Raw genomic sequence first — 23,120 nt, 5'->3', positions numbered from 1 at the left:
GGCCTTTTAGCTAATTTTGCTTTTAGATCTGTAGATCTCCTCCTGTTGTTTTCTGATACAAGAAATGATATTGGATTCTACAAAATGGGAGGTTAGTTTTTTCCAGACTCACAACTTCACACATGTAAAGAAGGGCTTCCTGTTTTCCATTTTAAGTGTAATTCCCCATTTATCCCCCAGTATGAAATAAATCAATCTTTTATTCTAATTTGGAGAGTATTCAAAATCAACAAAATGCATGAACAAAGTCAACACGTTGGACCTGTTCAGAATCCACAGGGACGCTACAGAGCAGCGCACTTAGAAACGAGAACAGGTGGGGTTGTGGGAGTCTGAAACAAGCTTCCCAGTTACAGGGGAGTGTGGAACAAGCTTCCCAGTAACAGGGGAGTGTGGAACAAGCTTCCCAGTTACAGGGGAGTGCGGAACAGGCTTCTTTCAGGAGATGCCTGGATGAGATTCTTAGATCGCTTAGTAACCAAACAAATTAGGACCAACTGGTCTCCTCTCATTCGTAACCTTTCTTTATATTCTTATCTTGAGACAGTCATTCTTAGCCGTGGTGCCTCTCAATTCATTCACTGTGCAGAAACAGAACACATCCCCCTTTAAGCAACAGTGTTCAAAATCCAAGAATTATAAAAAACTGAAAGTTGAAAGTAACAATTCTCTTTAGACTCCTTACATTAGGAGCTAGAACACATAGAGCAGGTCTTTTGTCTTGCTAACTGTTAGGTTAACCAGAGGCTGTCCATGTACACAAACACTCATTCACTTGCGATATATTTTTTGTGACACTAACTGTAAAAAATAAATAAAACATATGATTTCTACACAAATATTGAAGTGTTATCTTTGCTTGCTGTGAAGTATATCTGGGTGCTGACATTTAAATATATCAATGACTTGATTTAATATATACAAGACATTTGTTGTGTAAAAGAATTTCATTAACATTTTATGAGCCATGGGAATACTGTGTCAACACCAACTACAGTAAATACAGACGCTTTGGAATAAAGGCTGTTGGTTCTGCAGATGTGTTGTTTATTAACAGATTTTCCCATGCCAATGTCTTAAATAAATATACTGTAACTTTTAAAAAGGAAATATACAACGATAACGGAAGGCTGCAACAGTTTTTGGATCAAAAAGGGTCAAATTCAGAAAAGCATTCAAGCCTCCAGAAATGGATTGCGGTGTTAATCCCGATACTGAAGCTGTGCACGCACCCAGACTCTGTATTGAGGGTCTGTATTGCCGGTAGTGTTTGAGAAACGATGAGATGATGACATTCTTGGACTTGAAAGCTATGAGATCTGACATCAGTTTTCTTCTACATTGATGCCTTTCATTCTCAGGTACTCTTAATTTCTTCTTTTACACACAGATGACTGATTTGTATTGTGATGATGATGATGATGATGATGATGACAGGCATCCTCATCATGAGTTGTACATGGTCAAACGTCTAAGAGTTCAATTTAGCAAAACAGACACAAAGCACAAGGAAGGAGAAAATGTTCTGTATCTGTTTTTAAAATGTAACGTTTTCAAATCAATTTACAATGGAAGCTGCAGACAGACACAGTTGATAGTTTCTGGGGCTGTGAAGTGACCCTCTCCTGCACCTTGCTGTGTGGCTGGTTTCTCAGAGGACCTCTGACAGAACAGCTCTGAGTGGATTTACACCATCATTTTCCTTCCTGGGATCCGTCACTACTGGATTACATTAGAGAAAAGTGCACCTTGGGGAATTCCTGCGATAGCACCCAATACCAGACTTTACTGAGCTTATTTTAGAATTTCAGCATAAATACAATTGTTAGATTCAACTAAATGATAAACTAAAACTTAAATGATAAACTCTTAATATTGATGTATTCCACCAGTTGTAGAGACATCCATTTGCCTCTTTCAGAGGTAATAAATATTCAGCCACCTGTGGATTCATTTTTGGAGGCGTGTCTTGGTGAGGGCAGCAGTGAATATTATCATTCATTTACAGTATCCAGCAATTCATACATATCTGTTTACAAGGAATACCTTTCAGGTTCTTTTGTGTGGGCGTATAGTTGCTACAAATGGCAATTGTGAATATTGATTTTAGAACTGGTCATTTTTAACAAGGTTCCTACATAGAGACAGAAACTATAATAGTTTCACCACATCAGGAAACCCTCTTGAGCATCTCTCATTATGCTCTGAAAGAACCAAATACAGAAAAAAAAGCCTGCTTTTCACTAGTCATTGATCTTCTTGAAATGATGGGCCCCATAGGGTTTACCACAGTTAACCACAATATTGAATTCTGAAAAGAAATATTGAATTCGTTTTCTGCATTTTGTTACAGGTATGGGAACTCATGATTTAAAAATGCGTTCGCAGCAAAGCTCTGTCTAGGTGTAGTGTGTGTAGGATGAGCTATAGGTGTTTGTCATTTTCTCTTGTTTTTACAAAGCAGTACAGTATATGGCAGTGCACATAGACTACCGTGTTACAGAGAAACATGCAGTGAAACAGGAGCCTCACTCCTGTGTTGTTTCTCATTAGTCTCAAACATTGTCCAAGCCAGAGCATTGTCCTACTAGCTAAATTCTTCCTGCAATCCAATGCACAGCAGTCCTGCTTTGTAGGTAGAAATCTGGAAAAGCAGCCCCCTAAAGTAACTACCACAATCACAGGCATATCACTATGGAGAAAATACTTTGTAGCAAGCAGCTTTTAACGAACATGCTGTGCTACAAATGCGCTGAGGAGAAGTGCTGTTCATTTTCATTTGGACTTTTCCTTCAGGCATTCCTGTACTGTGTGATCCTAATCCAAATTGCTGTACAGTCTCCTGTTTTGTCAGGCATTGACTTGCAACATATATTTGAAGCTGAAGATTGGTCTCTTATGCCAGAAACTTAATTATCATTCTTGATTACCATGCACCATGTAATTACAAGTGTAGAATCTGCTGTTCTCAGTGTCTAATTTTCTTGTAAGCACTGTTCCCTCTAAGAAGCAGATTTACGTTATTACAGCTTGTTAATGCAAATTCAGGCAGTGAGGTTCTGCAACTCGAAGTGTGCTTTGAAATGTAAAAATAAGAAGCCTTAGAAGTGACGATAAAACAAACACAAAATGGTGTTCGGAACCAGTGTGAACATTTCAGTAGAGATCGACAGAGAAGTAAGCAATGACTGAGTAGGAAAAAAAGATGTATTTGTCTTTCGTGTCTCTTGAGCCATACAGGTCTCTGCCTAACCACCAAAGACACTAAAACACCCACCTGTGGGTTTCCTCTTCTAACTTGTGCAACAGCTACAGCAAAACGGATGATGTCTGGTTCCTCTATTGCAAAGACCACACGTCACTAGAATCCCAGAGACAAGAGTCCGTCAGGAACTCTTTGGAAACAGATGTATTCCCCACCAGCATACATATGACTTAATTCCTATGTCCATGAAGAGTTATTTGTGTGCAGAAACATTTTATTTTCTTCTTATATTTAAGTAATCAAAAGCATCATCCTATATCTCCCTAATTGATCTTGACTTTGTGGAAAACCTTTAATTTGTGTGCCGGCTATCTAGCTAAACAGGCTTGACCGGAACATGTGACACGTGTCCAGCCTGGAATTATTCATTGTCCGTTTTCCGTTTATTTGAAATGTCCGTTCCATTGCTCCCTTCGATGCAGGCTGCTGGGATTCCGCGTGAAAACAAAGTAAAGTACAGGAACTGCAGTTTCCCACATTTCACAACCTGCCACTTCTGTTTTACTTTTGAGTAGGTGGAATATACCTCTCCGCTGAAGTCTCTCATTACTCTAAATTTTGAATTTTCATATTCAACCTGAGACGTTTTTGCAAGTCCCACATTGGAGTTTTCTGAAGGCCAAATTCATTTAGAATGGCTGACGAACCACATGACTGTAGCCATGGTAATCACTTGCTCTGAGCACCGATAGACCCCAGGCCATCCTTTCCATTTCTTTCCTGGACATTGTTGGTGTAATACACTAAAACTGCCCTAAAACTTAAAGAAATGTTCTGTATTTTTAAATCTGATGTTTTACGCAAACTGAAGGACATTCATTCAGATTGCACACTGATACGTTCTGTATCAGAGAGGAAGTTGGACTCATAGGTATTCATTGCATACTAGTAGAGTACAATTACCAAGTGAGTTTTCATCTCAAACACGCAGCACAGTAAGGAAATTGTTAAGGGTCTCAGCCTCCGTCAGTCATATGAGATATTCATTCACTGCTGAACTGACCTCACACCCAGAGAGCATCTTAAAATTATTTTAGCGAATACGATCGATTCAACAGCATAAAAAGGCCCAGATCTACACAGGAATGCAATTAAAAAAGAAAAAAAAAGATGAATCAATATTGGACATTAATATTTAAATTATGCAATAGAAATTGTTTTGGAAATACATCCCTGAGTACAGTAACTCTAGTGTTTCATGATCAGAGGCTTGATGTGATTGAAATACACAGCTTCTTCAAAACAATTTATCCCAGAATACGAGTAGAGTTGTCTTCTTAAATATTTTTTTCAAAGGAATTAGGTAAAATTCTTAACAAACGCGAATAAGTGAAGGTTTTAAATGTGGACTTTCCAAAATACAAGAACAACAGAGAAAAAGATTTGGCAAAATGAAGATGTCAATTCAAATTCCTAGCACCAAGTAGAGAACGGTTGACACCACTGGTGAAAGGAGTAATTACTGACCAGAAATCCATATCGGTATAGGTCAGGTTATATAAGATGTCTCTGAATATTTGATACCTGCATTAGTTTATAGATTTATATATGACTTCTTACAGGGACACCGAAAGATTATAGGTGAATATCAGCCTATGGGTGTGCAAATTATCGCTGATTCCTCTGCAGTCTTAAAAGCTAATGCATTTCACTGGGTAGTGCACAAAATGCATTAATGCACATCTTTTGTTTATTCAAAATTAGATCTTTATGTTGGCAGCCATACTTAATGCATATTACTTTAAATAAACATGACAAAAATAGAAATGCAAATTTGACTGCTTTGTAATCTTTCATTCAGTTTTACCAAAGGGGTGATCACACTAAATTTTTTGTATGTTTTTATCGCTTTTATGAGTTTTTTCAGAAAAAAAGTCTCTGTCACAGCAAGCTAACAAGTAAAAAAGAACAAACTTAAACAGGTTAAGGATTTTGTCAAAACAAAAACGCCTCAAAAACTGCCCGGTGATATTCTGGATAACACTGAGAAGATTATTCAAATTCAATCTGTTCAGCCTTGAGCACATGGGAGTAGGGGGAGATTTAACTCTGGCATTCTGAAGTGTTATGGGGCAACGAGAGTACGGTTTAAGACTCCGTACTCCTACTCCAGGGTTGTAGGGTCAATTCCCCTCTGTGGACAAATTGATAAATGAATGTATATATATAAATCAATATCCTGCACTGACAGGCTAAAAGAACGAACCCGTTCTAGACCTTAACATAGAAGACTGCGAGGGGACTTTATTTGATGTCCGGAATGGCCCTGACGGTCCAGTGGGCTTCAGAATCAGCAGTGAAACGTGAACGCGAGGATACAGGTGGAAAGGAAGGAAAAGTACATTTAGAACGGGAAACAGGAGGCCATCACTCTTACAAAGGGCTGCGGGAGTGAGGACCGCAGCCATGTTTCTGAAACGGAGACACTGGTTTCCTTGAACAAGCGGCCGGACAAGATCCTGGGTCCAATTAACCGGTAACTACTACAGGGGCAAGATGGGTCAGAAGGCCCTCTCTCTCGTTTGAGACCTTCGCATGTCCTTGAGAAGGTGATTTTAGCCCTGTTGCTCCAGTATATCCTGTTTATTTCTATGTACATTCATTGATCAATGAGTATCAGTGTCACTAGGGGGCAGCCCTGGGTTGGGTTAGCGTGTGACTTAGCGGGCAGTCTTGCCCTTTCAGCTGAATGCTATAGAAACCAGGACAAACTCAAGCGCAGTCTGCATTCACACCTGTTGACAGAATCAGCTTTAAATGAGAACCAGAGAGGCACAAGTGAAAATGGAGAGGAGTCTGCATTTAGAGTTGATAAGGACACTAGGGGGAAGGACAAGGAGATGCGGCACATTTAGGAGTTCACTAGGAATGACAACACCAAGGTGAAAGCGCCATGAAGGGATTATGAAGTGAAACTGTGGCTGAACCCGGTCAGAGGACAAGGAGGCCAGGACCCCCCTGCAGGGTGACCGAGGGGCAGCAGCAGAGGTGGAGGTGGGGTGGAGGTGAGATAAAAGAGACGTGCAACAGAGAGAGACAGGGATCTCGTAGAAATTTATAGCATCTGGGAGAGGAATGGATGTCAGGAGTGATTGTTCATTACTGACGGCTGAATCTGATTGAGCTTGGTTGTTCTCACCCCTCATTATAAACTCCATTAGAAATGAGGCACTTCTTTACAATGAGAGCAGAAGCTCACAGGCGCAATCTACCCTTGCCACACTGGCTCTCTACTATCAAAGCAAATGATATTCAGAGATCAGTTATGCTCTCATGTTTTATTGCAGTGAGGCAAAAGGCTGAAGAATCTGAAAAATGTCACAGTGGGACTGACCTTCATGCACAAAAGGTTGAAGAGACCCCTCATGGAAATCAAAAATGGAATTATGTGGCTGCTCTCACCTATAATCAGCTTAGTGATTTCATTGTTCATGAAAGTTTTAGTATTTTTACATATGCATTGTACTATTTTGCACATGAGCTGAAAGATCCATTGTTTCTATTATATATTAAGTGATGGCTAGCACAATTAAGACTGATCATATAACGAAAGAGATATCTGCCCTGATTTCCTAAAACAGGCTCTTTGGGTTTGATTCTCAGAACGGAGGTTTCCTAAAAAAAATTAATCTCACAATTTTTATAAGGCTATATCTGTAAAAATATTTTAAAAAATGACTATGACTCAGGAAAAGCTCTTTTAGAGAGCCGAGACAGTGAGATTAATAGCTTTCTATAAAGAAATTTGCCTTGCCTAGATTGAAGATAGCAGGCTACAGCGTTTCTAAGAGATCCTGAACTCTTAAGTTTACACTGTACCTTGAAATTTGGTTTAATCTCTCATCACTGTTTACAATACTTAAGGATGCTGGTGTAACTTTTCTGAATCTTACTACACTTGTTACTAAAATGGATTTCGTGATAAATGATATTGTGAATAAAATGTTTCACAAAACAAATTACACAAAATTCCTAAATGAAATTAATAATTGTTTGAGTGGCAGCATTTTGGTCCTCCTCTTTAAATATTCATCTCCATGTATACTGTGCTGTACACATTAAAGTCCATTCTCTGAGCCAAGCACGATTCACAGCTTTCTTTCTCAAGCAATGGACAGAGAGGTAGCCTTTTCAACCTTTTATTGAAGAAAGTTGTCCACATCTCAGCATTGTCAAGGGCTGAAGCATTAATTAGTCCAACGATGCCCTGTGCTTACTTTGATTTGGTAATTAAGGCAAGCAGGCTTTTGAAATACCTTAAACGAATATAATCACACTATTAGGGGGATAGAAGAGACACTTCCATCATTATTTAAAAAGTGGTGATGAAAACGAACAATCATTAACTGCTTCAATTACTCTGTCTTACATTGGCTGTGGGGTAATTAAATAAGCAGTGCACATTAGACCTGCAAAACCACATTTTTAAACACTCAAACCATATATACACACTTTTTTTAAAGTCAGCCAGTACTGTACATGTTAAATGGCCCATTTAGTTCTGCAACTAATAGTCCAACTAAAGCCAAAAGGTACTGTCTAAATAACAAGACAATAATGAAATAGAATGAATTGTCATTCTGTAATGAATTGTAAAAATAATAAAGGCAAGATAGCTGGATGATTGCTACCAAACAGCCGCTTTATTGAGTGGGAAATATTCACCTACCAGTTCAATACCAGGGAGATGAAAACTAGGTTCATTTTCAGAGACTTTTCGTATTGTGTGAACTCCTGGTTTCATGCTGTGGTTCTGCCTTTTGCACATGCAGTGCTGGAATTCAGTGAGACATTTACTGTAGTTAACAGGGCATTTACCAGGTGATCTAAGACATTCCAGTCTGTACAAATGAGCTCAGAAGACTATGTGGCACAGTTGTGCACTGTCACCAGCTGCATTCTGCTACAAGTAACAGCTGACAACCAGTGAAAGTTTGACCTTAATAAGAAGTTGCCTTTTCATTTTTCTGTCATTAAGTGGGCTGTGTTACCACAGCGACACAGCAAAACTGGAGAACACCAAGCCTTGTGTTGCTCAGTTTTCCATTAGGAAAAGACTGCAATTACATTTTTGTGACTAAAATAAATAATCATTGGCATTGATTTGATTTGAGAAAATGACACAAACACTTAAGTATAATTTAACATTTATAAGCTATTTGGTGAAAAGGACAAGGGAGAGAATTTAGATGCAGAGAGAGAATATATTGAAGAAATTAGGAAGGATTCTTAGTTTATAATCATTTTTAAAGAGTGCAAATGAAATAAATATATCATTACCATTTCAGTAAGATTAAGCATAAAAATGTCTAATTGGTAATCAAGCAACAGACGATGGGTTTCAACTGTTTGGATGTCCTGTAATTGTGATTTATAGACCTAGAGAACTAGAATTGTTTGTTCACAAGGGAAGCTCAACAGTGTCTGAGCCATTTGCCCAGAATTGCTGGGTAAGCTTTATAATGACCCATTTCGATAGTTCACATTAAAGAAATTTGCCCACAAACGCATTCGGTTCCCTCGTGAGTAGATTATGTTAAAATGCCAGACTTTATAAGGATGGAACAGTCTCTAGGAGTCCCTTAATCAGTTTTAAATTGCTGCCAATATGGTTAAAATACGCTGAGTACGAGTAAGTGCTGGCGGTACTCGGGTATATATATGACAGAAAATATTTTTCCTGTCACATCTGTAACATTAATTTGGAAAATGATGTTGTTTACTGTATGAAGAAAATTGAAGTCAACTTTCAGTTTGAAGTATTATTATTACTATTATTATGGTCTTTCATTTTCCACCAATTGCTCTGGAATTTCTTCAGTGGGAACCATGGGGGAAACTGGTATTTTTTAACATGTGCTTTAATGACAGCCTCTGTCATATCCAATGGAAGAAGTCCTCTTTTGCCTTAATTACTGCCTTGCAGCTCCTAAGCGTGTGATTTACCACTTTCTATTAAGCTTCCCCTGACAATCTGTCCTGGGCTTCCTGCAGAGATGCACACAGCTGGTCGACAGAATTTTGAAGACAGCCTTTGACTCTTTTTTTGAATGCATAACAGAGTGTGGAGATGGTGAGGTGTCTGGTATTCCTGTCATGCCTGTCGTCAGACATACTGAATTCTCCCCTGCACGTGAGCTGGGCTTGTGTTTCTCTTTGTTTCTCTCGGAGAATACTTAGCGGTGTTGGTTTGCGTTCGCAGTTCTTGCAGGTATCTTTCATGTGACTTTAGTTCACAGGTATTCTGCTCAATAAAATATTCACAGCTGGTGGCAGCCCATGCTTCTTCTGCGGTATAGAGTAGGATTATGTGGTTTTTACTCTTGATACCCTGTTCAGGCTAAACAATCTAATCCCATTTTAATATATGTCAATAGATATTCATAGTATTCACAATAGTAATGTGTGTTGAATCCAAAAGATAAATGCACTCCTTATTTCTGATTTTTTCACAGGATGAGAACTAATATCCATTACAAACCTAAACCGTTCAGAAAAAAACAAGATCTCTATAATCACTTATTACTTCTAGGAATCTGTTATCTCTGAATGTTTTGCTCTACATTTACTACATATGGCTGCAGCCATATCACCCTGCAACTCACAGCTGGAAGCCCACTGAAGCTCAGCAGGTGTGAGCCTGGTCAGTACCTGGAGGGGAGACTCCTGGGAGAAGCTCAGGTTGTTGCTGGAAGAGGTGTTAGTGGGGCCAGCAGGGGGCGCTCACCCTGCAGTCTGTGTGGGTCCTAATGCCCCACTATAGTGACGGGGAAACTATACCGTAAAAAAGCACCGTCCTTTAGATGAGACGTAAAACCGAGGTCCTGACTCTCTGTGGTCATTAAAAATCCCAGGGTGTTTCTCGAAAAGAGTAGGGGTGTAACCCCGGCGTCCTTGTCATTTCCCCCATTGGCCCTTACCAATCATGGCCTCCTAATAATCCCCCTCTAGGAATTGGCTACATCACTCTGCTCTCCTCCCCACTGAGAGCTGGTGTGTGGGGAGTGTACTGGTGCACTATGGCTGCCATCACATCATCCAGGTGGGGCTGCACATTGGTGGTGGTAGAGGGGATCCCCATTACCTGTAAAGCGCTTTGAGTGGAGTGTCCAGAAAAGTGCTGTATAAGTGTAAGCAATTATTATTATTATTATTGCATTTACTAATACAGTATAATTTGTAGCAGAAGAGAAATATACAAAACAACAACCAGAAAACACTGTGTGTTCCACTATAGAATATGAAATGCTTCCATGTGGAGCCTTTCCATCAGATTGAGAGGATTTATTCTGCTCCTTCATGAGGAAAAGGATTCCCATAGGGAGTAAAAGTGCAAGTTTGGATTATTGTGGCAATCAATGTTGGTGTTGTTTCTCATTCAGGATATTTGAGGAAAACATCTAACTGAGATTAAAGATCAGCCGAGTGGAGACGCTGCACACCTAAACGTTTTGATTGCAGTGTTCCGGGCCACACACAGCAGGACTGACGTTACAAATTGGAACTGGATGTTGAATACTGTATATTAAAAACACCCATAACTACAGACACTCTCACTAACATATTCAGAAAATCTGAAGCACACAAGCCTCTATGTTCTGAATAAAAGAAAACATTTTGGGTTCTTTAATCAGTTGACAGTGTTCAGATGAGTTGTCTTTCTAACATATTGACATTTCCTTCTTGGTACCTGACCTTTCTAGAAAATACTTAAATACTCAGTCAATAAAAGAGGTTATTTGTAAGACAGCACTTCTGTAAGAAATAAAGACCTTTAAAAGAAAAAATATCTTCCTCAGATGTGTTCAGTTACAAATACTGTTTTTTAAGATGCGCATGTCAATTCTATCTAAGCCAATGCTATTAGCATTTGAGCAATTCAAAGTTGAGCATTATCAACAAGACTCATGGATACAGAGGAGGAGGAAGATATTTCCTTAAACAAATCTAAATTCTGTTGAATTTGTTCAGGTTGTCTTTTACCTTTGAAAGCACCCAAATTAAGATAATTTATACTGTATATAGTTCCCTAACATGCATACATGGGTGCTTATACACTGAGTTTTGTAAATATTGTATGTATTCTCTTCAGCATACTCATGTGTATAAAGGTCTGTTTGAATTCATTTTTATCGATTTTAAAAACAGGCAATTGGATCAGCAAAATCCACTGAAATATTTTGCACTGCATTAATGTAAACTACTTTGACAGCATCCTTTGAGAATATGGCTACTAAACATGCATTCTTTTTTATATTTTATAATTTTATACTTTGATATATCTGTAGAAATGTTTGTAACAAAAATTCTAAATATTTTATTATAGTGATATTGTAGGTTGCTGGTTTGATGCACTTTAGTACCTAAATAATAAAAACTGTTGGGATTCAAAGTTCATCAATAAAGCAAAGACAAATCTCTGCAGTTACTGTATGCGATGTACCCAGTGGTGACTCTAGGTTTCTGTGACCTTCTGTCTTAGTAATCCTTGTAGGTAAAAGGGTTGTGTGAGAGTACTATGAGCTCCTTACTTGATATTTCAACAGCTCTTGCAATTTTTTCTCCAGGTCACTGCAACACTTATTTTAAAATGAGTATGTAGTAATTTACAGGGGACAGAAAACATCCTACTGCATAAAGAAAGAGCAAATAGACAAATCACATTACTTTATGTATCTAGGTCAGCGAGTGACCTATTTACAAGGAAGATTTGTGGTGCCAAACTATTGTGCCTGTGCCCTGTATGAAATTCATTTATGTTATATATTTATGTATTGTGTTTTACGAGTGCTTGTGTACAGTATAAGGGGCACTAGTGTGTGCGTAGGATTATCACAGTCTACTGGCAAGCAGTGTGTCCTGAGAGGGGCTTCTCATACAGTAGCTCTGCAAGTGAAGTTAGTGCTGGACCCCAGCCAGAAGAGGCTGCTGGACTGTGTGAAACTGTACCAAGCTGCAGGATGTTTCTGAGAACTGAATTACTGTCCACTGGGGATCATGGTAAGACCACTTACAGGCTCTTTCTTTACATTTCTTTACTCTTTTCATTATTATTCAGGACAGGCTGATTGCAGGTCATCTGGTAGGAAATTAATTCCTCTTGAGTTCTGACATGCAGTAGAAATAGCCTTGAATACTTTGGGGGGAATTTGCAGTGTATTTCGTAACTGTGAAAGGATACCCAGTGTGTGCGTGGAATTAGGTATACCCAGATCATCCTGGTCTAGCCTACTGGGGGTGTAATGGCAACCACAAAAGATAACATTTTTTGGACATGAGGAAAAGTACAAAATATTGTAATGTGCGTTGCTCTGAAATAGACAAGTTGTTTATATTTCTATTTCAACACGTGGTGAATTTGTAACTTTAGACCTTTGCAGTTTGGCAACAGACATGTGTAACTGTTTTCTGTGCTCCTTGCTTACCATGTCAAGAACTCATACTCAAATAGCAATGTATTCCAGATACAGTACGTGTTCACTCAGATCAGGGTTTGTATTTATTTTTAAATACTGTAAGCAGGTGTTCATATGTGATCAGCTGAGGTTTTCTACATCTAAGACTGTGGAGAATCCTTTTGGAACAGTTAGAACCTAAAGGTTTTAAAGCTACTGAGATAATATTTTCGGGGATGACGCAGTAGCACGTCTTTGGGCGTGCGTGGCGAAGAAACATATTAGGAGGTGCAGCAGAGCAGGTGTGGGGAGCCCAGGTGAGTTCCCAAGAGTCGGGGTCATCTCATTTAAGGCCAGCCGCATTCTTCAAATTCTCACGGGGAGACCGCTGAACTGGCTGCACCCGATATAATGCACCTCTCTACCTCCATTTGAAAGCAGTTTCTGAGCCAGTCAGAGGTTTCGACCGGTATCGACCGTGAGAGGCTCTTGCACTGATATCCGGGGAAATATGCGGATGCGGTTCATGTGTGTCGGGGGGAATCGTTTTTCTGATTACGTGGCAAGCGGTTCTTTAACAGGGACGGTTTGACGAGACCCTCCTGTCCCTGTATTATCCTGTGTGAGGTTTTCATTTATACGTGTATAGCGTTTATGAAGCAGAAAATACGATGTTTATAACAAACAGCGTGTGAGTTACACAGTGGTAGCTAAACCAGCTGTTGGCATCGGAAATGACAGTAATCCATTCCTTCTTGGTTCGTGCAAGCGGCTCTCAAAACAATCAACACGGTGTCGCTTGAATATAGAGAGGCGGACTACAAACTAGCCTTAAATTTTATTGGATTGGCTATATTGTGTATACACATGTGTTTTTTTTTTACCAAGATACCTCTTTTTACAGGGATGTTATACCTTTCATAAAATATTTAAGTAACAAAGGCTTTTAAAAACAATTAGTACACAGGGACAGTTTTGCATTTCTTTTTTTTTCTAACCTCATATGCACAATGTTCTATTACTTTCCATCACACACCTTAAGTGTTCTCTCATGTAGTGAGAACTCCAGAACTACAATGCAGTAGTACAATTCCCCTTTTGAAGTAACCTACCAAAAAATACTTTTAAATTAAAAAACTTAATATCTTAATGTTTTGTAATTTCAGGTCTCAGTGATGTACATTATAGAGTAATGAAAAATTGCAGAATACAGTCTCAGATACTGAGATGATATAATGCTGTTTAAAGAGCAAGGTGTTTGTTCACAACTTTCAGTACAGTGATTTAGTTTCAGCAGGATCCTAATAAATCCAGAGTAAATTTTAACAAAGCTCAATCTATGTTTTTTCAAAAATAATTTGACATTAATAGGATTTTCAACATATCAGAAAACAACATTCATGCATGTAGGAGCTGTTGGTTTAGGTCATCTTGTATGCTTAAAAGAATTTATGTCTTTGTAGGGAAGAATAAATGCACCTCGAAACAGTAGTCAGTGTTATTGTAATTATAGATACCCCATGGCAAGAAAATATCATGACAAATATAGTATCTTGTTTGCCATCTGTGCGCTGTTGTTACAGCTTGAATTCTGTTATTTTCTGATGGCATCAGGTGTGATTGCCTGTCACTTCAAACAGTGCTAAGCCTAATATAGAGTTAGATACATGGAGCCAAATTCAGCTGCGGGTTGGCAAAGGGCTCTACTTATGCTAATGTTATTAAAACAATGGTTGCAAAAATTAAATGCTAAAATGCATTAGAATGTTTTAAATTATAAGTTGAACCTGTAACCCTCCAATCAATAGAGAGACATCCCTGTTACTCAGCAATCAGAGTGATTTTCTATAAAAGTGGAATGCTTGTGTTGAGTTATTTCTAGAAGGAGAACAGATGTTAGCCCTTCTCCTTTGGGTTTTACTGCTGCCATCTGAAATCATCAGAATCACATTCTAACTGTTGTATCCACAGGAACATGTTTTGTTTAACAGGGAAAAGCAGAAATGAATTACCAATGCACATACTGTATATGGTAAAGCTTACGGACTAAATTCAACATTTCATAACTGACATGGTATCACATACCAGCGATCTGTCTTCTGAATATTTAGGTAAACGGATGGATCTGTTAAAGTCTGTTTCAAGACATTTGTTTCGTCTTGGTGTCTTGATGTGTAGAGGGGGGATCACTCCATTGCCTTGCCAGAAGAAACCTTTGCTGCAGGTTTAGCTCTGTCACACTCCAGCAGGCCTTGTATGTCACCTTTGAGCGATCAAATTCGACACGCGAGTCTTGGAACAATGTCACTGTGACCACTTATGCAAGTGAGTGGTGCAATTTAGAGCTTTAGAAAGTAGTTTAGAGATTAATTGAAATGTCAATACCAACATCCTGTAGCCCCCGGAGAAACACAACTGGCCATTCCTGACTTAATTGAATCAACAAATTTACTAAATTGAGCAGAACCCATGTGTGTTACAAGTATACACAAGCGGATCACTTGAGGTGAACAAGAAGACGGACAGGACTGTGGTTCTTTAGGATCAGAATGGCCTATATCTACTTTAGTATATTGTCCTGTTTTAAACCTCAGTGCACTCCTGGGGTACAAGTGCATATTTCATTTATTGTATGATAAACTTTGTGCTTTTGGCTGTTGTTTCCATTGAGGGTTCTGCAGACTACCTTGTATGAGGCAGCAACACCATCATTATCATCGCAACTGTGGGAAAATTCTAAAAGACAATGGCACCTCAAACCAGTAATCTGAAATAAAGATCTAACAGAGTCCTCGACTGAAGGAAGCCAATTTAGGTGCAGTGATACTTAAGGCCAGGATAAGGATGGACTTTTCTACCACAGAGACTGGGGTTTAGCCATGGTTGTTAATGCTAGAGAAACACGCCTCCTTTGATTTCAAATATTTCTTGTCTTCCTGTTCCTCAGACTGGCAGGTATTTATTTCTCTAATTGTTTAACAGGTTGACAGAACAGAGATAATCAGAAGCTCTATAAGTCCAATCTTCTCCAAAGTGTTTACTGTGGATTTTTACTTTGAAGAAGTTCAGCGACTGCGATTTGAAGTTTATGATATCAGCAGTAACCACAACGGCCTGAAAGATGCCGACTTCCTGGGTGGAATGGAATGTACCCTTGGCCAAGTAGGTATTGTTTTAAGTTTCACGATTTGAAAAACTGTAGTGTCAAAGAAGGCTCCTATCTGATAATACCTGTGGGGATTTGTGAGGTTTCTTTTAAAGCAAACTGTCGTAATTGCTAAAGGGGAAAATTGCCTAACTACATTCATTAACTCATTAAAAAGGAATAGACATCTTAATTCAATACTACATTAAAATGAGTATTTTAAAGTAGTATTAATAAATATAATTCTGCTTTATTTTTTTTTTTTCAGTGTGTGCTTTCTGTATTGAACTGTTGAATGTTTCTTTCCTCTGTCAAAACCAGACAAAGGATTTTCATCACGGAAGGCACCACCACAGTTACTCTTCTTACTCTTGCTAATTATTCTGATCCTCAAATTCCTTTTTAATCTCTGAGTTTATCATTTTTAAACCTTTTCTAAGGTGTTGTATGCTTAGATTAAACAGCTGGGATACTGACATTGTTCAGAATAATTTTTAATTTTGTTTTGCGAAACTAATGCTTTATTTATGCTTTAATTATCCAAGACAAACTCTCTGCAAATTAGAAAAACAAATCTGCTTCTTCGTATTTGTTGTTTGCCATTCAAAATTCATTCAGGCTGGTCATATTGTTTGAATGAATACATTTACTATTTAATTTAATTTGTTTCTAATTCAATTAACTAGGATTCATATGTGTTTTATTAGGGTTACAGTCGATCCAAACTAAAATAACTAAATAAGGAGATAATAAATAGTGGAATGGAAATGATTTTTAATTAGATAAAGTATTAATATTTGCATTTATTTCAGAGAAAGTCCTAGTTTTCTGATTCAAATAATGTGGAAGAAAGTGTAAAATATACATACAGAATAGAAATATGTTTCCATTTCATTTTCTGTTGAAATTGTAGCATTTATTATTCTGGAACCTCTTAATTTTGTAACCTTCTCCTACAGCACTTCAAAAATTACACTGGGGAAAAAGCAATGTCAAATACTTATTGCTTGGTCTTTTCTCTTAACAGATTGTGTCCCAGAGAAAACTTTCAAAATCATTGCTTAAACATGGAAACACAGCAGGGAAATCTTCAATAACGGTAAGGCCACTGTTTGTTCAGAGTTTTTTCTCATTGGGACATATCAAACAACAGACACATGCAGAAATAACTGCATGTCCTTGGAGATCTTATTCCACATTCTTAAATAACAGAAATATTTTAGTTTTTATTGCTGTAGATTATAATCATAGTTGAAATGCATAATCCCATTATTATATCGATTCTCTATTCATTATTTAAGCACGGCTATATTAGACAAATGTAAAAAAATGTCCTTTGAGCAATGTTTATGAATGCATGCTACATTTCATAGTCATATTTTGGGCAACCGGGAATGCTAATGACAATCCCTGGCTATTTGCATAATCATGCAAACTTCTACAGAAAACAATTTTAGTGAAAAAAAAATCAGCTTGCTAATATTCAGCTCTCCAGACCGTTTTCCTGTCTTATGCATTACAATGAGCCTGACGTGCAGAGGAAACATTCTCATCGCAAAGAATGCAGGTGAGCTGCCAGCTGGTTGAAATGGTTTATAGTTCGGAAAGAGAAGTAGGCGTTATGTAAAAATACAACACAAATATATGTAAATAACAGGAGTATATTACTTAGTCCTTCCTTTTTCAGAATATTCAATTATGCTTTTGATTAAAGCAACAAATAGAAACGTATACCTAACAAATATGAGGTATATGGCTCTTATCATCTCCACTAAAAATATTAAGGTACCAATCTAATCACAGATTGAAGTGCCAGCGGCAGGCTGTATGTGCTTTGCACCCCTTGTGAGACTCCTAAAGGGGAGGGAGCCCCAGAACCTGTGTTTGGGTTTTGTGGGCAGAAGGACTTGCTCACAGGTGCTTGGAAATGTAATGCTTATTTTAAGATGTTGTGAAAAGACTTTGCATACGGCGAGAGTTGAAGATGTCATTTGAAAATGCAAATTAAAGTGCAGAGAGGATGCATTTTGTGAGAAGAGCTCCAAGTCAGATATGCAGGATTTAGCGTTGGTTGTTCTCTTGAGTGATCGGACCATGAATGACTTTCAGCACATTCTCACAAGTTTGGTCCCTGTGATAAACAACCATAGAAGCAACTGACCATTTTCTGTGCCTCCTTTTTGTGCTGCTGTTGATATTTCAAAAGAGAATCTTAGCATTGATAAGAAATGTAGAATTGGGCATAAAGCACAAGGTATGATGCTTAATAAAAAACAGAATTCTAATGGGATTGCAGACATATGTATTGAATTGAATATGGTTTAGTGCAGCAATAGTTAATGAGTCATAAAATGTGATAGCTGGAATCACTTTCAAACAGGCAGAACTCCCTCATCTTTCAAGACATCTGACACGCTGGCTCATGTAGACTCTGCTGGCTGATCTTGAAGTACTGCTTTCTTGCTGAGGCAGTGCTCAATCGGATCAATCATTATTAATGGAATATGTCAGTCTCTTTAACATGCTTTGAGCCGAAGATGAGTGGATTCCTTCTTTAGATTCAAATGCGCTATGGCTTGCTCTTATCTGTAACCTTAAAATCAAGAGTCCACAGCTCCAATATAATTACCTGTTCAGATATTACATGATACTTTGCACAGAAGCAACAATTCCCTAATAGTTCTGTGCACATCAGATATGCATCTCGATTAAGGATGTATATAGTCTGCGACTAAATGAGAAGAAAGTTTTTTGCACCCCTGTTAATAGAACTTCACAGTTGTAGGTAGACTATGTGAGATATTACTTCAGTTTTACAGGTTATTATCTGGAGACGCCTTCTGATGCTGAAACAAAATTAATGTGCACTAATTCTTGAACTACATGACATTCACAAATGTAGTTTTCAGGTATGGGTCAATAGGGTTTTTTTCTGATTGTCTTTTGTTGTTGCTGCTGTTTCTCTTCATTTTGAATGGATTTTTCTGTGAGCTATGATACAGTTTTATCACAAATCCTTTTAGAGAAACCTGCAGCTAAACACCCAGCTGGGGCAAGACACGAAACATAAAGGTGATAAAAAAGACTGAAAAATGAAACTATTTGTTTACTCATTTAGGTCATTGCGGAAGAGTTATCTGGAAATGACGACTATGTTGAGCTTTCATTTAGTGCAAGGAAATTGGATGACAAGGTAAGAGATTATTCTGCATCTTAATAACTGTAAAAAAAACTGTACTGAAGTGCCTACAAATATAATTTAATACAAAAATCCTCCCTTTTAAATTTCACCCCCAAGTATCACACAAACACTTATAAAGGGTGGCTAGGGAAACTGAATTCTCTGTAGCTATAGATTTAATTAAGCACACGATAACAGATAAGATTCTTTAAATTAAACATATACTGTATTCAAAATATTGCTGCTCATGATTGCTTACGTAGAGACATCATGCATATTTTCATTTTGTGCCTTATTCATTCCTCCAAACCTTTTCTATTCTTGAAAAGTCCTTTGGTTGAAAACACTTTCCTTTGTACAGTTTTTCAGTAAGAGGGTGTTCAGTTGTGTAATGATATCTAGAAGAGTAAGTACAGGACTTTAAATGGATCATTTAATCACTCATTTTTTATGATGAAGAACAGTGAAGAGAATATTCAGTCTTCTGTTTGGTCTGAGATAGACACTTCTTGAAATATACCTACAGTATAGGTATTAAGTTTTTGCAGATTTTTAGGAAGATACATTCAAAACAGTATTATTTTATGCTAGAACAAATACATCATCAGAGAGCAAAGCAGTGCAAGAGAGATTAGCATCGTGGCAAGCCTGTGATTATATCAATGATCTCTAATAGCTGAAAATCTGTGTTTTTCTGGGTTCCTAAACTAAAAGTTTGCAGACGCTTCATATTGGTAATAAATTGCTGACATTTATCAGGCGATGTATCCTGACTTTGAAAGAGACGCACGGAGAGAAGATGATATTTACCAACAGCTGCTAGATTACTGGTTTTGAACTGTAATTTTATGGCAGCATCCTTTCAAAGAACTGCAGGTTACTCTGCAGGCATTGCTGCTGTATATCATGTTATGCAATGTAATCAGCTTCAATGAAGTAGCTGCTAGAATAAATTTTTATTCCTTTCTCTTAAAGCTATCCAGAACTAACAGAAAATACAGTTCTGTACCATATAAACATTTTCTTGAAGTATGGCACCAACAGTTAATGTACACTAGATAGTGCCATGCAGAGATATTCATATCCCTGATGGAACAGGAGCAAGATAAGATCCACTTTATTGGCCATATACAATTTCTTGTATTAGCAATTTGTCTTTTCGCATACCCAGCTTGCTCTCCATGAGACACACAGACAGAAGCTGGGGGTCAGAGCGCAGGGCCAGACATTTATACGGCGCCCCTGGAGCAGCTGGGGTTAAAGGCCTTTCTCAGGGTCCAACAGAGTAGGATTCCTCTGCCGGCCGCGGGATTCGAACGGGCAGCCTCCCAGCCACAGGCGTAGATCCTGAGCCACAGAGCCACTGCCTTCTTGAGTTCAGACCACAGCTGTTTTACTGGATTGAGGTCTGGGGGTTGAGATGGTCTGTTGAGGACATTTGATCTGTGTGCAGTCTTTGTTGTTCAGTTGGATGCATGATTTGGATCATTGCCAGGTTCAAGTCTGAATCTGGATCTGAGATTGAGCCAGAGTGGCAAAATAAACGTGTCTCCTCTTCCTTTAGGTAGGGTTGCTACTATATCAGTAAGCATTATACTAGTAAGGTGTCCATTATTACATTTCTATAGCACATTACCCTTCGTTTCATGAACTAAAGATAACAGATTATAGAAACGCCTATGAGTAAGCTAAGAACACTAAGTGAAAGGGGAGACCTCTGCTGTTGGTGTACATCTGCAAGAAAGCAATCTGTATTTCCAGCAGTCCACAGATCAACAAGATTTTAAGTTTTGCTTGCAAAGTTGGACAAATGTTTTCAAAATACCTTTTGATTTAATTTGTTTCATTCAACAGAGTCAACAGATCACATAATTAATCTCCGTCTTTTCTGGATTATATGGAATTACATTAATTAAATGATTAATTAAATGCAACGATAGAATAAGGACTGTGATCATGCATTGTCACGAGTCTGCTTTCACCCTTGTTTGCACTTACTGTCCTACATGCTCCACGCAGTTGTAAGAAAAGGCAGTGGAAAATATTTTGCTGTGTTGAGTTCCTTTTCCGTTAAAGCAAATGTGAATTTTCAGGACTGAAAATGAAAGAAGTCCAGCTTTAGATGTGCCTGTTCTCATTTTACTGCATTTCACCCCCATAATACACACTGATGATAATTTGTAATGCAGAAACCTTTCAATTATTCAATATAAGTATTGTCTGATTTACACTTCAGTGTACACAGAAATAAGAGGTAATCCCTTATGGATTTCAAATAAAATTGTCACGTAAAGTGTAAGTGACAAAAGAAGCATGGCTCTTGTGTGGAAGTGATTAGGAAGCAAAGCTTACTTTATATTATACAGTACATTCCACAGCAATAACATGAATAATTCAACGGAGTAATATAAACAGAGAGAAATGGCAGAGTTCATAAACTGATCCATTGACAGCCTCTGTATATCACATCCATATCAAAAGGCGTAGTAGGTTCTGGTTAAGACAAATGAACAGAATAGGCAAATTGATATCATACTGTACTTCAGTATCAGTGATATTTCTGAAGAAATATTAAGAAATTTGTGGTGTGAGGTTGAGATTTTTTTTGAGAGACAATGTACAGTACTATAACGATTGAGTAATTTAGCACTTTATACAATGTATCTGTGGTTGCTATTAATAGAAGACATTTGAATAAATTCAGAGCAAGATTCGGGAATCAAAAACAATGTGCCTGTTGCGTACTTCTTTGAGTATTTTAATAGAATTTAAAAAATCAACAGTCACAACTGATTCTTTGATGTCTCGGTAAAGATTTTCCTATTCAATTTATTGTCAGTATAAGATACAACGTTGAATAATTGGGTGGTAACATTGTAAGACATGTTATATTGTACGATACAGAATTCAAAAGAGCCCTGCAGGAGCCATATCAACCAGCCAAAGCCGCGGTGATATTTATCCATCTGCAGTAACTTCTTGGCACCTGTCTTAATGTGTTTTATATATTCGCAATGCCTCGCTTTCTTTTATTTCTCCAGGATTTTTTCAGCAAGTCTGATCCCTTTCTGGAAATATTCAGAATAAATGACGATGCCACTCAGCAGCTTGTACACAGAACTGAGGTGAGGTTGTGGACACTGTAGTGGATTATTCAGATAACTTTTTGAACATGGATGGTTGGTCACCTAGGGATATTTACATTTCCCAGTTTATTATTATTAATATTATTATTAATTTACACCTTGAGAAAAGTGAAAATTAGAGAGTTTAAAAGAGATGGTTTAGATGCACAATATTAACATTTTAAATTCAGTACCACTGTGATATAAGCCTGTTTCTCTTTACAAAATAGGAAACTTTCCCAGCTGTCTCCGAAGAGTGCATTTTACTGTGTATGCCAAGCTGCAGGTTTTATATGGGTACAGACAGCAGTCCTACAGGGGACTCACTCCTGGTCTAACATACAGTTGCATATGAGCTGACGTCTTGAAAACAGCCGAGTGTCAGAATGTGAATAATAAAAAGAAAAATGTTTCTTGAACAGTCGTAGCAACATGCTGGGATATATTTTTAGACCCTTTCATCCTGTTCCTTTAGACATCCTATGCTATGCATTTATAACCCTTGGTTTTTCAGTGGATTCAGCCCACAATACATGTCTTCCTGGCAGGTTATTTTCATTTTCCTTGGATTTTTAAAAAATGAGTTCTGAAATTGATTTTTTCGTTTTAAATAATTCACTTACCTGTAATGGAGGCTGTTGCACAAAGCCCACCAAAATGATAACGATCAAATCTTCCAAATCAGTTAAGAATCTTTACAGGTTTTTTTTTAGTATGTGCATTTTTTGGATCTGTGGCCATCACACTTTTTTAGGTCTTTAATGAAATATTCCAGGTCTGGAAATTTTTGCAGGCTTTTTGTAACTGCAAGTCCTCTGAACGATTGTGTATTCATTCACTGAAGTAAATCTTTATACCTTTTAAATTACCTGGAAGAAGTTCTATTTTACCTTAAGAATACATATTATGAATAATAGTTTATATATCCCTGATATTTGCGTTGACGTTCTATCTTCCTTATTATGACATGAGAAAGCGGTCAGTGCCAGAAATTCAGAATTCGGGTGGA

At 37.8% G+C, this 23,120-nt stretch overlaps 1 protein-coding gene across 7 annotated transcripts in view; it reads left to right on the top strand.

The window, feature by feature from the left end:
* The window catches only part of cpne4a (copine IVa), a 101,361-nt gene that overhangs the window by 39,208 nt on the left and 39,033 nt on the right, over nt 1–23,120 (top strand). For 5 of the 7 annotated variants that reach the window (XM_006635529.3, XM_069195240.1, XM_069195241.1 and 2 more), the window contains 4 exons: nt 15,643–15,822; nt 16,833–16,904; nt 18,924–18,998; nt 22,028–22,111. In XM_006635529.3, the coding sequence (XP_006635592.1) occupies nt 15,643–15,822; nt 16,833–16,904; nt 18,924–18,998; nt 22,028–22,111 (411 nt within the window). Of the gene's footprint in view, nt 1–12,149; nt 12,266–12,888; nt 12,978–15,642; nt 15,823–16,832; nt 16,905–18,923; nt 18,999–22,027; nt 22,112–23,120 lie in introns of those variants that run through there. The other 2 variants (XM_015357034.2, XM_015357035.2) reach the window with 2 other exon arrangements.

Source organism: Lepisosteus oculatus, chromosome 10 (genome assembly GCF_040954835.1).
Source record: "Lepisosteus oculatus isolate fLepOcu1 chromosome 10, fLepOcu1.hap2, whole genome shotgun sequence".
In the NCBI taxonomy this organism is placed as follows: domain Eukaryota; kingdom Metazoa; phylum Chordata; class Actinopteri; order Semionotiformes; family Lepisosteidae; genus Lepisosteus; species Lepisosteus oculatus.
The sequence above is the reverse complement of the archived record's forward strand: the minus strand, read 5'-3'. Positions and strand labels throughout refer to the sequence as shown.